Genomic DNA, 17,149 nt, shown 5'->3' with positions numbered 1-17,149 from the left:
GATCTAACAGATGCTGTTAGCAGAAGTGTGATGTCTGTTCCTGATGCAGAGTTACAGGGTTTGTAAATATTGTGCTTTGGTGCCCTATATGTACAGTCGCGGACAGAATATTATGGACCATGAAATCTAAGAAAAAGCTGAATATCTCCGCAACCTCACAACGCAATCTGGTATTTGCATTTTGGACCTCGACTAGAATATGCTAACAACGTTGTCGTGGGCAGTTTTACTGGTTACTGCTACAGGCTGCTTGGGAATTTAACGTTTTCGGAGATCCTGTGGTCCATTTTATTCTGTCCGCGACTGTACATATGTGGATATTGCTTACCAGCAGCCTGCCTTGCATACAGCTGCTACAGGTAAGCTTACATGTATATACTGGATATATAAACACAATTAATGAATGTTTCTCACTCTCATTCAAATCAATTTAGCAGTAATTTATTGAGAATACTTCTGCATTTCACATGTATTTGTATAGGCAAATCGGAGTTGGCCCCGCGGCGAATTTTCCTCTCTTAGCATGCTTGTGGTAGAAGACATACAGATCTCAACAGGAGAAAAAAAAATCAATGTGTTACACAGCTGGGCGGAATGTCAAGTTTATGAGCTATGAATATGTGCATACTGCCTACCAGCAGCCTGCCTTGCATACAGCTGCTACAGGTAAGCGTATATACTGGTTATATAAACAATGGTTCAAAAATAGTCTACCGTTTTTCACCAGAAACAGGCAGATCAACACGAAATACTGATGCCGGTAACAAACGCTACTTATAACACCACACACTCTCTCACCTACGAAGCAGAGCCGAAATGTCTTCCGTACATTTGACATCGCTGAGAAAAGTGCACCAGTTTGGTGTATTCTTGTGGATACAACATGCCCTCCAAAATTTTAGAAATTCAAGACGCAAGAGGCTTGCATTGTGCTTGCATATGTCAGCCACTTAGGTTTTATCAAAACCCAAGCAGACTTTGGGTTCTTGGGTACGTGTGTTGCAGGCAATTCGAAAAGCTCTGCCAAGCATTATGGAATACCAGAACACCGGAGACACTGAAGGCAGCAGCAGTACTGGTGGCGTCATCTTCTAGCATTGTTTTGAAACGTGCTACAAATGTTGTAGTGTTGCATCATTGTTCTCACAGAAGAGGAATAAAATTCACTGCATGCTAATGATTGCTGCAACTGACAACACTGATCTAGCAGATAGGTAAATAAATATTGTTACCTCAGAGATCGGGCAGTGCACGCCCGATCTCGGAGGCTATGTACTCTACATTTTGGTTGGCATCAATGTCACAAGATGGCATCACCAGTGTTGCAGCAGATGTCTCCCTGTTGTCCCGGTATTCAGTAAACTGCAATTTGTTAACGAATAGGTTATACATTCATTTTTCCCTCTTTCCAAGCCATTGGTGTACACATTATGCACTAGGGAGGGTTACACAAAAGAAAACATGGTACATTACCAATACATAGGTGGGCACATGGATGCCGTTTTTGCAAAATGAGAACGGTGCAAATCAACCATCCATGTGAGCGACAGATCTGTTTGAGAGCAACAGACAGTGAAAGACACTTCCTATATGCTAATAATGCTGGACGGCCCATATGCCAGAACTCTGTAACGTCTTCTGCTAATAGAATTTACTTGAAGCCCATTTAGCTTAAATGACGTTTTAGCAGCGTGCGAGATAAAACACAGGCAAGATACCCAGGGGTCAACCAGAGAGAGAAATAGCTTTCACTCATCCCTCATCCAACCACAAATGGATACAGAACACAGTATTACATACTTTGTTAAAGGTCTTTTTCAAAGCACACAACATGTCACTGGATTACATCTCCTAAATAGTGCTACAGATGTCCAAAATAGAAGGGCGGAGTTATATAAAAATGTGGTGCATCTTAAAACCCTTACACTATTAGTCTGATAAAGCTCACCCCTGAAAAAACTTTCACTTGATTGCAAGACAATTCTATGGCTATGAAAAAAAGAAATAAATAAAGAAATCACAAGAACGCAACACTACTAGGGTTATTGCTAGAGTAAATGAACATACAAAGTCTAGAACATGAACGAAACGATTCTATTTTGAATTAATGAATCCAATTCGGGAAGTTCACATTCCATCACTTTGAATATTCAGTAGCGGCTCAATATTATGTAGTTACTACGATCGTCGGTATCAAAAAAGTCCCATTGTAGTCTTGCCATAGAAAGTTTGCAGGGTGTGCAATTTATGAGAAGACGATCTCATGGCTTGGGCACATAGACTGCAGTTCAGACTTGATGTTTACAGCAGTATGCATAACTAAGGCTGTGTTTCACTAACTTAATGCTGAAAGCAAGAAGTGAGCAACTATTTTTGTCTTTTTGTGAAACCCGTGCCTTGCAAACATGTAACCCTGACTGCACCTGGTATATTGACAACTTCAAGTAGCTGTGTGAAGGCAGCCAAAAGCTATTACAACCTTTTGCTTAATGATCACTTTGACACGGCCCAGATGACGTAACAAATAAATGTTTTTCATATAGGTTTCTTTTTCTACCTTTATAAGCAAAAAGATAATTGGAATTTGGATCACTGTTCAAGGCCCACAATATCTGAATATTTGTATTCGATTCAAACGCTTCACTATTCGAACAACACAAGTTATTTCACGCGTTCAACAGACATCACAGAATGCACATTACTAAAGCTGTTCAGAAAGCTACAGCTCTGTTATCAAAGTGAAAAAAATAAAAACAATAAAGGCATATGACATCTCTTGCAATGAAGGCTTTGCCAAATGCTACACTTGCATACTTGAACTGTGCTTATATTTCAGCATACATAGGTGCAACTTGTCCTATCATAAGAACAACAAAGTGAGTGATTGTAAAAAGCACAACTTTCACAACATTTCTAATGCTCAAAAAACACAGTTAGGGGTGTGCAAATAGGGGTTTTTGAAACCGAATCGAATAACAATTGAATAGCGCCAGAAGACAATCGAATCAAATTGAATACTGAATAATTTTTAAATAGTTTTTCAAGCAGCCGTTATCACAGTCAATATAAAACTATGTTCACATCCTAGTATTAGCAAGTTTCTGTCATAACATAGCACGGCATGAAGGTTACTAAAAGCACAAATGGAGTATTAGGAGCAAACAAGTAGTTTCTTCGCATGAAAAAGACTCGTCAGTGAGTGCAAATGATCGCTGTACAGCCTGTAAAGTATGGCTACCTAAGCGACGTAGCCTGCTCCACTACACAAGTTCTCGTTCTTTATGTCTGCACTATGCCCGCGGGGGTGAAAATTTGCCATACTTCTGCTTCGATTCTACGTTTGATTGGGTGCAGGTGGCGTTTTGAATTATTCAAAAAGTATTCGAAAGATATTCGCATTTACATATAGTAAGCATTTGATTCAAAGACTGAATCGAATAGAACACCATTTAATTCGTGATTCAAAAGTGCTGAGCATCCGCACACCCCTAAGAACAGTATTTGAAGCAAGAGCACTGCTATCCTATCACAGTACTGGTTCTTGAAAAAAGAGCTAACACTTGGGTGCAGGTGGACAGGTGTTTCCTGAAGCAACAGTAGCGAGATAACAGAAGTGCACACTTCACATTCTACTACAAGTTCCAAGAAATAGAAAGTTCGCGTTGTTGTGTAACGGCTAGTACTGATAAGCTTGTTGCTCTGAGGAAATTGAAATGTTAGTTTTTTACCCCTGGTGATAAGATAATGAACACAGACCATATTTTTTGTCCAAATATAGATGTACTGCCCGAAATGAGCAGCAACCGTAAAAAGCACCAAGTACCTATGCTACATTGTTACGGCCATTGCTGCCATATCTAAACAGCATCCAACTTGCTGGGCAACACTGCTAAAGTTATGCAGTGCAGGCATAAAAACGTATCACAGTGAGCGTTATACAGCAGGACGATACAGGTCCATGACACTGCCTGCTCTGTACTTTCAGCAGAGCATATTTAAAAAGACAAAGACAGGAGACCTAACAAACACAGAATACTATCTTCTGTCTTGCCTTTATCAATATCTGTTGCCATGGTAAAAGCATTAGCCTGCCAACACTGCCCTAACCTATACCCATTTTTGTATTAAATGTTCATATAGAACTGTGGCTATATGGAGTTATTGCTATGCGGAGCCCTATAAACATTTTCAATACATGACGCACTATATTCTAGAGCGAGTGCAAGCAGTACAGTGCAGAAATGGTGGGAATGCGGAAATGTATTGCTTCACGTTTTGCTGTCGTCTAAATCTGTGATGCCATATGACATAATTCCTTTATATCATAACATAATGAGGCATTTAGTTAATGTTTTGTTGGACCATAGGTTTATATACTTTCTTTTTTTTACAGTAGCATGTATAACTTCATGCTAGTGAATGCAAGTACTGCAAACGGTCAATCTAGTTTGCCTGCAGTATGAAACCAACTACGATCATAGGGAACCCTCAAGCAGTAATAACTCTAGTGCAATGTCACTACTTAGCTCTGCAACTTCTGAAGGTGTTTGTATGTTCAATGTGCCTTTGGAGTTTGCCAATTTAAAACATTGTGATGGCAAGTGAAGTTCAGCTTGAAATAAGATCCCACAGAAGTTGCCACGTCTTTGTCCCTGTGACATCATCCAGGATGCATTGCAAACATGCTGTATATTTTCATGCAGTCAACGAAACTCACTTGACAATATTTGTTGACACAATGCGAGAGCGCAACGTTTGCCATAAAATCTTCCTTTCTCAAAACGAACGATTTCTGTTCCCAAATTCTCATAAAAACTGTAGGCACTTGTCATTCGTGTAAAGGGCTAAATGAACAGTATGTGTACCGGCACCTAATCAATCATCTGCTCTATCACAAGAACTTTACAACAAGATCTCTACAAAAACCATCTGGCAGTCAACTTCTGTTTCCCATCTGCGCTTACGGACGTGCAGTGTTAAGCTACAGGATTTGGGACTTCGAGGCACAAAGCGAAGAGAGGATGAGCAATACTTCACTGTCTTTTCTCAAGTCAGCATCGAATGCCACTGCATCGAATTCAATGTCAGCATCGAAACATTTCACACGAACATTCAGGTGAACGGCAAGCTTAAGTTTAGGCAGTCAACATCGACTAAGCATTTGAGCATGCAAAATTCAGCTTTTGCTGTTCTCAACTTCCTCACGCATATGTAGTGTAAATGCAGGCGCATTCCAAAGAGCCAACAACAAAGACAGAGCAACAAATAAAAACAGAATGTCACATTTCAGTCCTAAGACTCCACAAGCACACCTTCTTCATCGTATCGGTGCGTAAAAAAATAAATAACTGTCCAGTGCGCCTCTGCTTCACATAGAAAAGTTCGTGGGTCCTAGAAAACAGAGGAGAGCCTTCACAAAAATATGTCACAGCCATATTGCCAGGCATACATAAAAATACACAATAAAATATAGAACATTCACCTTTTAAAGCTACATACTAGTATACTGGAAACACAAGTAGTTCATCTAACCGCATCCATTGTATAAAGAAAGACGAGGAAGAAGTGGCCACGCCAGAAGTATACTCCAGCCACTAAACAGCGAGATAAGGCTTAACAAAGCTCAAAATATGAACCCTTACGGAATATATACATCATCCACATATTAAGACCCCCTACTGCGGGTGTCGCATACTAAGGCTTAATGCGAATCGTAGCTTGCCTTGGGGCATACATGTGTGGAGTTGACATGCTTCAACGCAAGTACTGCAGTTGGTGTCAAAAGCTTGCGGGACACAGGATCTGAGAAAAATTCAAGAACATATTTCCCAAGCCTAAGGCACAAAGCATAGACTTCAAGATTTTCCCCCCTGTGCCAGTGGATGTAAGATAAATCTGGAGTTAAATTTGCCTTTTTCGCAAGTCCTCTGTTCCACAAGCTTTTGACGCCCACCGTACATCCCCACACTTGCGCTCGCTACCACAGAAGCACCATTTCAATGTACTGAGCGTTAATGCCGCTAATAATAATGCCAGCGGTGAAATTCGAAAGAAAAAAAAGAAAGGAACAGAGCACAAAGCTCATTTCTGTGGGAAACGATGACTCGTAGGAATGCCCAAGAAGTTTGAGGGATGTTCTAGTGAGGGCGTCAAACGAGCTCCCATCCGTCCATGTCTGCGTCAGTCTTTTCAGCAGAAGCAGAGAGCCCTAATGTGTCCATTTCATTGATGCGAGATGGCAGCTCGCAGGTGGACAGCTGTAGTGCCGAGCCATCGGCGGCAACGGCCCAAAGCCTGTCGTCGACGGACACTGCACGCAACAGAATCGGTGACATTCAGACAAGCTAAAGCTATAACTGACAAAAAAGTTATGAAAACGAGAAAAACTGTCACCTCGACGAGAGTAGCAGGAAGCTAAAAAAAAGGAACATGCAAGGAAAATTCACCCTGCTTCCTGGACCAGGGTGAATTTTTCTTTACATGGAAAGCTTCCTTTTTTTTTTTCTCAGAAATCCTTGCGGGTTTTAATGCTACTATTAGGTGTTGACCTACTATACATAATGAGCTAACTAGACACAAAGAAACTGGTCTTCAAAAACAAGCATGGTTTCCAGAATGATCAATAGTGCTTAACTCAGTTATATAAGCTAACTACTGAACTTTACAATTCAGTGCACAAGTCTCTTTATATTGATGCCATATTCACTGACTTAGCCAACACATTCAACAGAGTGCCTCACTGGCATTTAATTCTCAAAGTTGAAAATCTACACTGAGGTGCAAAAACAATATGCTGAACCCACGAATTCCTCACAAACAGAGTTCAAACAGTTAAAATAGGTGATTCTGAAGTTATTTAAAGCTTTAGTATCAGGAGGGCCTCAGGCACTAGTATTGGGTCTCCTCGTCTCCTTAATCTATATTAGTGACATAGCCTCTCAACTAACCTCCTCAGTTGTTTTTTCATGACGACTGTGCCATTTACAAGGATATATCTAACAATACTACTACGTAACGGTACTACGGTCCAGTTTAACGAAGCCAAGAAATTGGTATCATTTATGGTAGACGGATATTAAAACTGACACAACGAAACACGTTAAAATTTTGCCCAGTCCACTACAGCCCCTGTTAAACGCTACTTGGTAAGTGGATTAGGTTTAGTGGCACCTATGGCACCTGCTCTGCAGCGCTGGGTGGCAGTGAACTGCTTGCGTTGTAGTGCTGGAAGCTCTCCATGCACTAAAGTACATTGTACATACACCATTTGGACACCATTTGGCCAAAATTTTGGCTGTTGTAACCAATAGTCCGTTAAAGCCAGATCCGTTAATATCAGAATTTGTTGCATTTAATACAGGGAGACAAAACTTCGTATGTTGTATTTGAAAGTACGTTGTACGCAGATTCACTGTAACAGGCATGGACTGCACCAGTTTAATGAACATTTTGTGAAATTTGTGTGGAATGCTCATCAAAAAAATCCGTAAAAGATAATGTGATAACATGCAGACTTACTGGAGAGCATACGGAAGTGTTTCAGCCAGAAGGCAGAGTTCAAAGATGGAAATAGTCATTAAGCCAGGTTCCAATTCTCAACCCTATTTTTTTACTACAATTTAACGTCATGTAAAAATACACGGATCCCACACACTGGAATTGATATAAGCAAAGCTTTCTGTTCTGTTTACTTTGCGAGATGAGAATTAGCAGTGATGATTATGGTGAATGTTCAATTTCTTCAGTGTTTAGTCCAATACACAAGTGATAAGCTGGTGTTAAATGTTACTCTGTATGCCCCCCTGCTGTTTGTCTGTGTAGTACATGGAACAAACAGGGAGACGTGTTTGCTTGAGGCACTGTTGTGAGCCATTGTTCATAACCTTTGAAAGGGTTGAGCATTATCATTTCCTCACGTGGTACATCGCGTCATGGCAAAAGTATTGAACTGCAATTGAGCTACGGGACTGTACGTGCCATAGCCATGATCGGATTATGAGGCACACCGTAGTGGCGGACTCCAGATTAATTTTGACGCTCTGGAGTTCTTTAATGTGCACATAAATCTAAGTGCACTAGTGTTTTTTTTGTATTTCATTCTTGTAGAAATGTAGATGCTACAGTAAGAATTGAATCTGCGACCTCGAGCAATGCCATAGCCGCAAAGCTACTGCGGTGGGCACAGAAGTGTTGATTTGACGTGTGGTCATTTCCGTAGTGTCACCAAGACCCTACAGTGCACTTTAATGTGGCTCTGCTTCTGCATGCCCTGTGTAAGTTGTCCATTTGACAAATTTGCATGGTGCTGATTTTTTTCCGGAATAGCAGAAATGTACCGTACCGTACCTTGAACTTAAACTTATCCTGTTTGCCCAAAACCGCTGTCGTGTCTACAGTAGCAGTGTTTCCTTGCCTTCTCACGTCACCTTCTCCCAATCCATCCCCCTCCCCCCCCTTGCATGGGAACTGTGAGCGAAAACTGGCAAGGCTTTTATTTACTTGTTTCGTGACTGCCATTGGCTCTACCCGTTCTCTGCCTCCTCTCCCCCCCTCCTTTCTACCATTCTATCTAGCTTTCCTCTGGAGTCGCACATTAGTAGAAAAGTAAGCGCTGCAATTTCCGCAATGCTTTTGCTGGGGTCACGGATAGTTACAGCTGTCAAGAGGCTAATACAGCGACGCGCAGGGAGCTCCACAGGGCATTGTGCACATTCGACACGGTGCAAAGATACAAACGAGGCTCTTGCGTCATCTTTCCTCTCTGCCTCGCTCCTGTAATGTATACACGCACTCTGAACCAGCCCTCAACGCGGTGTACCAGATAGCAGCAGCAGTGGGAAAGTCGAAGGAAGAGGCAGAGAGAGCTTTGCTTTAAAACAAGTCTTAATGGAGACAGACGAGAAACAGGTGGCTTACCAGTGAGACATGCAGCATGGCCCGGTATCCTCTTCCAGTAGTCGCCGACAAAGTTGCTATTGGAGATGCCAAAGCGCCGGAAGATTTCGCCTGAAGGTGTCAGCGCCCAGACGGCCTTCTCGCTGACACAGAGCTGCCGCGCCTGAACGCCCAGAACTTCCACCCAGCTGGTGCCAATGTGAAGCTCCGGGTAGATGCCCTCGCGGACGTAAACGTGCTTGCGGTTGTCCAGCGCCCACACCATAAAGTTCCGGGGACCCACGTATACCTGGAAGGCCGTCGGAATGCACTCAACTGACACGAGAAATATGGAACGCTGGAGCAAAGATGCAGGACAACGCATGCGAGGAGGAAGAAAGGGACAGGTATGGTTTTCAATAACGTATGGCCTAAATTTACAGACACAAGACAGGCAACATGATAGCACTGCAGACAGCCATGGCTGGGATATTGTGACAATTTCATTTCTGTCTTTTTCCTTTTCATGCTTCATTAGGGGTACAAGTTCTGCTCTGTCTACATTAGTACCATCTTGATGGGCCACTTGTAAGAAAGGAATAGAACTGAGCAAAATAAATTGCAATGTTATTGTGTCACGTTGCCTCCCTAGTGTACTGTCCGTAAATTAAAAGCTGTACACTACAGTAATTACGAACCAAGTTCGCCTGCAAGGCACCATTGTTGGACGCACAGAGTCTGGCACAATTCATCCCTGTTTTGTGCCAGTCCATGCCTGTCCCTTAGTAGCTCGAGTCAATGTTGCGCTGCATCTTTCGTTCAGCGTAATGGACCAACTAGCACAGAAACAAGTCTTACTAAATGTAAAACAATCAGGCACCTTTTCCCACCGCAGGCAGTTAGTATTCCAAGGCCAAGTTGGGTAAGAAAGGAAAAAGCAGGTGTTAGCAATGAAATACAGTTAGCTGAGCAGGCTGAAACTTGAGGCGACAAATATTGATGGCAACTATTGTCAAACGTGGTAATTGCTTGCATCTCCTCTAAAGCTATGTGCATAAGGAAACGACTGTTACCAGATACTAGGAGCATTCTGCGGATGAAGCTAGTACTAGGTAGCCATGGTTTCAGCGACATCCCTAGCAGCAACAAACACGGCCCTTATTGGCCAATACCATAAGTTTAAACCTAAATTGGCATCCCTTTCAATGCTAATTGTGGCGTAACACTGCTATTAATTATAGCTCCATGTTCACTTCGACATTACGGTTGAACTAACATTATGGCTTACAGTTTTCTAGTTTAACCTTGCATATGGGCTGAACAAACCAATGATAAGAGACAGGAACATGCAATGCCCTTGTGTATTTCCATGCCATAGTACACGTTTCCAAAAGTAATAAATCCATTGTAATTTGTTTGAGTTGCTGCTTCTATGCACATTAGAAACAACAACTGATATTCTGGAACGCTTCTGGCTATATTGCTCAGAAGCAATATTTTACTCTACAAAAGCTTTTGTTTCTCACGAAACAAGAAAATAGAATCACAGCAGTATCTCTCCTCCAAAATTTAAGTGAAAGTTCATTATTTCGAATTCTGCGGTATGCTACAAAAATTTGAATTATACAAAATACAAATGTAAAAATAAACCTAACCTTAAAGAACCCAAAGAGCACTTTAATTTTATGTAGAAAATATTGCGTGGAAACACTCAGCTAAAAGGCTATACTATACAGATATATATTTATGAACAGATATGTTGTACTGGCTAAAAGAGTAAAAGACAATAGTCAGTACTAGCTTAAAGATAATTGTCTTTTCAGACACAAACTTTTTGTCCTCAATTACATTAACCTGTAGCAATACATCTGTTAAGCAATTGTTTTTACACTAAAGTCCCCTTTAAATTAAGTACAGTACATCGATGACATGGTGAAAGCACAACAGCAAAAATTTCTGCAGTTCCAACGATTTACCAATAGAAAAACTACTGCTGTTCTTGGTGCAAGCAGCCCTCTTTTGTGGCTGACAGACCACTTCTCTACAGTACGAGCAAGCATTTGCATGTAAAGAAGGAAAAGATAGACATGCGACCAAGTTCCCTCCAGACGAAACCAAGAGATGTCAGCAGCATGCGACCTCAAGGAGGGGGTTACAGAAGTCAACGCATGCGGAAGAAGGTTCGTGTGACGCCCGACATACCTTGGTGAGGTGGGGCTTCAGAAACCTTGAAATCTCAAAAGGCAACGAAAAGGGGTTTTCTGATGCAGACTTCGGAATCCGGATGACGAAACAGAAACAAACATGGCGAGGGTAAGCAACTTGACAACTGCTCTAGTCCCTCCCATAGCACACTCGGTTTATTTATTTACTTTGATTCTGATAAAACATGACATTCACTCATTGCATACTGGTATGGGCTGACAAATAAATAATAATTAAAGCAAAACGAAACAATGGGACAAAACAACAAAATTGCGGTTCCAGAGACGGGAGGAAAGACGACAACAAAAGAGTAGAACCAAAATTATAAAGGGCCGCTTAAGTGGAACATATATCCTGTACAAATTTATTAATGTGTATTCAATAACAGTGTATCTTTTTCGTGTTGACGACGTAGAGCTGTATTCCTTAATGTTCGTTATGCCTCTTTTCCTTTATGACACTGGTATACTTTTTACCGATGGGGAAATCTAAAAATTTTTTTTTTCACTCATGCCATACGCATTTTATTCTCTACATTCATCTTTAAAACTTCATTTGCCGCCACTTAGGCCTCTTTTGGAAAAACTTTGTCCTCGTTTGGAGTCCCATGAAGTCACTGTTGTAGCAGTGCTTTGTTCTTGTCGAAGTACGCCCTTTTTTCTTTGTAATGAGGAAGGAATGCTAAATAAAATAAATCTGAATCTTTTGCACACCTTGACTCTTTCCAATATAACATACTTCTGTGAACTATCTATACAGCGTGCATCTAATGTTATTGTTTACTAAAAAATTATCGTTTGTTGCCATTATTGAGCTGCCACTTACTAACAGTTGATACATGAATACATACTAACAGGAGGTCCATTTGGCAGTTACATAATTCCCAAAGCCTCTCATGTATCACTACTGCTGCAAATGAAATACCTATATATAGAGTAGATTTGCAAAAATAAAGGCAACGGGACCTTGAAACTTTCTTAGACTAATCAGAACTCATCAGTATTATCAGATGCTTATAGGTTTTGCAGGAGCTAATCAAAAGACACTAAACTGTCCAGCTTATTGCAGAACTTGTCTTCACAGAACTCATTGTACAAATTATGGACGTTTGGGCTTGGACACATAGATGGACAAAAATAGGGACAACAAACAAGGGCCAACTATCAACAACGGTAGCAGCAATAACTATCAACTTTTGGTGGCAGTTGGCATGAGTGTCTCTTTCCTTCTGTAGGTATGCGTGCCTCTCCTCCACGATTTTTCATAACCGTCCTAAAGAGAGTCCACCGCCAACAGAAGCCGTATACATAGACACATTCAATCTGTCATCACGAAGGCTGATGAAGTCATCGATAACTGCCTCAAAGCTACACAAGGCAAATGCAGTCGATACCGGTTCACTCACCGAGGATATGAATGGGGACTCCTCCTGGTAACCTGACTCGACTGGCACCCAGGCCGGTGGCAAGGTACGGGGAGCCGGTGGCCGCAGTGAACCGATGCGCATGTACACCGTTCCTTTGGTGTCGCACGCCCACACCGTCTCGTAGCTGCAGCTGAGGTGTGTCAGCTGGACATCACCTGCGTCAGTCGAGAGGACACCGTACTATCAGCGTAACGGGCATCCCTGTCAACCCCATAGGCATAAAAATTGTGCTGGGCATTATAGACAAAAAAAAAATGGCTGTGGCTTAGCTAAGGTTAAGCCCAGGATGCAAAGCATACTAGCCTTTATTTTAACGCGACAGCTTTAAGGAGCTCGTGTCGCAGTCGGTGTCTGCGGCGTTGCACTTCATGAATAAATCGTTGTCGCGCCGAACGCTGCGTTGCTCGACGCTCAACGCGTCCGATGCGGGGGGGCGACGCCGCGAGCGACGGCGCGAGTTGGAGCCCCGTTTCTCCTCTGTCGCGACGTCACGGTGTCACGTGGTATTGAAGGCGACACCGCCGCGCCTGAGGAGCTGGGTTGAGCTCTCGTAATATGCTTCGCATAATAAAATGATATAATTAAAACAAACTATACCTTGCCTGCGGGAAGCACAAAGGGTTTGAAGAGGTTGATTTCGTACCCAACTGCGAGGTGTCCAGCGGGACCCAGGTGTCGCCCATCGGTTGGTGGTGGGTCTGTCCAGTGCGCACCATGACGTCGCCGTTGGTCGCGAGCGCCCAGAGCGACTCGGGTGACGGTGCGATGCAGCCGAGCGACATGCCGCGGGGCAGACCCACGGCGTACCACTTGCGCACGCGCGGAGACAGCGCCACCAGCTGGCCGCCCGTCTGCAGGCCCCACACGACGCCTGGGGGCACACACGAAGCGACGCAAAAGATCGGCAAACCAGCAGAAAGACAACACCCATTTGATCTTGCAGAAAGCTTTGTGGCAGTCCTTCATTAGAGAATTTACTGTTAGAAATTGTCAAATGTTTTTTTCTGTTAAAACATGTGAAATAAGGACACTTACTGGAGTCTCGACGGAGAGAGCTCAATGCAACTGAGGACTCCTCCGACTGATTCTACTGTAGGGCAGTTGCAGTTGTAGTGGGTAGACATCAGCTTCCGAGTGGACGTACGTGAGAAATTACCTTTGCCGAGTAATCTTTATTCCGTCAAGAAGCATGCCAAGCTTGCAGGCAGGCTATGCACAAATTTGTTGTCTTGACTGATGCAGAGATTCACGAGTTTACCGGTATCACCACATTTGGATCCCTTTAAGACAATGTGAGTTGTTGTAGCATCAGGATCCTCTTCTTCAACAAATGCAACAGTCCATGTGCATCTAGTGATCTACTGTTTCCTTGTTTCATCATTGTCATTGTCATGGCGCACCAAATAGCTGAAAGCAGTTACTCATTTGCAAGCTCCTCAGTTGCGAACGAACATCTAGTTGTGAACGGCATTACATGAATGTATCAAATAAGGTATATATAGGCCTGATTCTTTTACGAACTGCATGTCACACAAACCTTAAAATTTACTTTGTTCAGAACCGAAAAAATATTCTATATTCAAAGGCCATTTTAAAATTCTCGAATATTTGCATTTGATTCGATTTGGAAATTTCACTATGCAAACACTCCTACAACGAACGCAAACGCCTTCACATTCCACTTCCATCAAAATGCAGCTGCCAGGACCGGCAACTGAACCCGCAAACTGGTGCTTAGTTGCTAAGTCATCGTGGAAGGTCATATGAAATGAGGCAACACAAGTGTCTCACCCTCGTCCTTGAAGACTCCACCGGCTGCGATGTCCGTCCATTTGGTCCCAGAGTGCAAGAGATTCACATGTGCCTTCTCCCAAAAGTACCCTGCATTAATAAGCATAAAAGAAAATTGTTGAATGGCTGGTCTTTATGAAACTTGCACGGTGCTGATGCTGAAGCATACACCCCAGCCTAACAAAATCAATCTCATGGATTGCTTGCTAACTATGATGGCAGATCAGAAAGTCCTTGCCCCTATTTTTCATTAGCCAAAATAAAGTACATACAGGTCATTATAAATACACGTACTACTCTACATACCTTACACTATTTTTCCATACACTAGTCTTCATACCAGTTCAGACGTTTATTCCATTGCAGCACTACATTTGAGATGTCCCTGTGGTAGAATTCGTCTGGCTGACTGTGGAACCACCGTTAGACTGCTGTCTTGGCTTGCTGTCCTGCTAGTAACTTCTTCACCGGACTGAAAATATGGAACTCACTAGGAGCGAGGTCCGGACTGCACCCAAAGTAAGAAAGGGGGCACTGTCATGCGGTCCCTGCTGGTGCTTATGGCTACCCGACACTTGCAGCTCAAGTACCCATGCTGCACTGCCTCTTCATGCATCTGGACAACACCAGCCACCATGTGGAAAGCTCTGTGTCTGCTATTAATCTGGCTAAGTGCTTACAAACACAGTTTCCAAACTAACATTTGGCCAAGTAGCAAGCTTGGCACCGTTTTTAACTCTCATTCCAAAGTAGTAGTAGATTACCACCAAGATGCTTCAATGGCAAAGCGAGAAAGTAAAAAAAAAAAGACAAGTAGGGTTCGCAAACAAAGCTTCACTTTAATATCGAGCCCCTTGGGTCTTCCCCCCTATTCTTCTTGCTCATTGCTCTGGCTGTAAAGGTTTTCGGTGGCAGTATGCACATGCTCGAGTTACCTGTGATGTTCCGCCGGCAGGAGTTCAGATGGGAGGACATGCTCTCGCAGAACCAGACACCGTGCTTCCCAGCCACCAGGTGCCACTTGCCCTTGCCGAGGACCTTGTGCGAGATCTTCTCGGCGCAGAAGACCGAACTGAGGTTCTTCTGCATCTTGGCCAGAGGCGGCGCCATCTGGTAGACAAACTCGTTCAGGTCCACCTGAATGTACAAACACAGAGCAAAATCAAAAAAATTATGCTCAACCTATTAGGTTATTAGGTGTATAACTGCATTATGTCCTGGGCTCCTATCTAAATGTGTAAGAAAGGAGAAGTTCTTGCTCGGCACCTACCGTACCAAATTTGATGAGTTTTGTTGCATTTAGGAAAAACATAGAATCTACCCACTGCAAGTAGCATATTTTCTAATTAGGCCATCAATTTAAAAAAAAATTTTTGAGTATAGCAAAACTTAAAAAGAAGTAAAACACAAGTTCACAACTTCATAACTTAAAAAAAAAAGACAATATTGCAATTCTGTGGACTGCACCGATAGAGACAACTGAAGTGGACAAAACTGATTTATTATACGCTACACTGCAATATACCCCTAATTTGTCAGTCGGACTTCTGCAAAACGCTCACAAGCATTGTAACAATTACAGGTAAGTCGTTTACTCAATATATAATTTCTGCACTTTAGAAGCACCAACCAGTTCATTTTTATTTGTTTTTAGTGAAGAGATATGAAATTGTAAACATCATGTTTCAAGTTTTGTAATTTTTTATTGCTATAGTAAAGCAATTCTTAGTAAAAATTAAAAGCCTTAAATGAAAATTCTTCTTTCTATGCATATGCGAATCAGCTTTCTCTCTAACTGCAACAAATTCTACTGAAATTGGTCCAGCAGTGGTCTAATGAAAGCATTTGTGCGTTTCATGGACATGTGCATATGGAAGGAAGAGTTGACCCCAAGGTAAGGCTTCTTCCTTGAGGAGGCTTTACTTTGAAAGAATATTTTAGTCAAAAGAAAAAATATTTATATAGAAATTAACACACGAAATCTTTAAAGAAAAGAAGAAAAATGCTAAACCCTACTGTAACGAAGTTGCATCAGACATGTAAATACAGTTAAATCTGACATGCGCCTTTCAACCTCACCGGCTACAATGAATAAATTGCAATGTGTGCCATAAAGTAATTAACTAGAAAGTTAATTAGTGAATTATTTCGTTTAGTAGAACATGGTTTTTAATTTCTCGTGCAAGTATTACCTGCCTCTATGGATAATTCAGCTCGAGGACTTCAATTATTTTGTCTGCGACAGCCAATTTAAGAAGATTCCGAAAATCTTAAAAATGATCACCCCGTGTATAGCAAAGCAGGTCCAACTAAATTTGAGAGTTCCTCTATTAAACCTGATAATTCTTTATATCCATGTTCAGTATATCCAGGTATGCCCGTATTAGGGCTTGCTCACAATTCATACGAGCAGTAACATATTGTCACGTGGTAGTGACGGTTGAGGACGAAGTAACAAAACTGTGAATGGCGAAACTAACTTTATTGGGCGAACCTGTGCCCAGAAAAAAGAGGCTACAGTCAATGCTCAACGAAAGCTGCGAACACAGTTGGCGACCGTCGAAAATCTGATCAACGGGTCAAGCGTGTCGGCTTTTATACATCAGTCGTCGAATGTTCCAGAGTAATCACTGGGACCCACCAGCGTGTCTGCCACAAAGTTCAACACTATTCGCTTCACGCGATGAAATCAGATTACACAAGGCACGGTGACAACAGACAGCGGATAGAACCATCGACAACATTCGAGAAACTTCCGATACATGCAGGCGCGTCCTGCGCTGTGCGATAACATTTGTGAAACATGGTAACCCAATAAAGATAAACAGGTACACGTGTCATTATTATTGACAA

The 17,149-nt window shown here is 42.2% G+C and overlaps 1 protein-coding gene across 2 annotated transcripts in view; it reads right to left on the bottom strand.

The window, feature by feature from the left end:
- Nucleotides 1-425: 425 nt before the first annotated feature.
- Nucleotides 426-17,149, bottom strand: part of LOC135905672 (tectonin beta-propeller repeat-containing protein 2) — a 47,643-nt gene continuing 30,919 nt past the window's right edge. Inside the window, exons 13-19 of one of the 2 annotated variants that reach the window (XM_065436631.2) lie at nt 15,232-15,433; nt 14,297-14,386; nt 13,149-13,376; nt 12,485-12,660; nt 11,077-11,145; nt 8,917-9,184; nt 426-6,310 (exon numbers count right to left, since the gene is read on the bottom strand). In XM_065436631.2, the coding sequence (XP_065292703.1) occupies nt 6,150-6,310; nt 8,917-9,184; nt 11,077-11,145; nt 12,485-12,660; nt 13,149-13,376; nt 14,297-14,386; nt 15,232-15,433 (1,194 nt within the window). In that variant the 3' untranslated portion in view covers nt 426-6,149. The remainder of the gene's footprint in view (nt 6,311-8,916; nt 9,185-11,076; nt 11,146-12,484; nt 12,661-13,148; nt 13,377-14,296; nt 14,387-15,231; nt 15,434-17,149) is intronic. The other variant, XM_065436632.2, reaches the window with a different exon arrangement.

Source organism: Dermacentor albipictus, chromosome 7 (assembly GCF_038994185.2).
Source record: "Dermacentor albipictus isolate Rhodes 1998 colony chromosome 7, USDA_Dalb.pri_finalv2, whole genome shotgun sequence".
Classification (NCBI taxonomy): domain Eukaryota; kingdom Metazoa; phylum Arthropoda; class Arachnida; order Ixodida; family Ixodidae; genus Dermacentor; species Dermacentor albipictus.
This window is presented reverse-complemented; position numbering and strand designations above follow the sequence as displayed.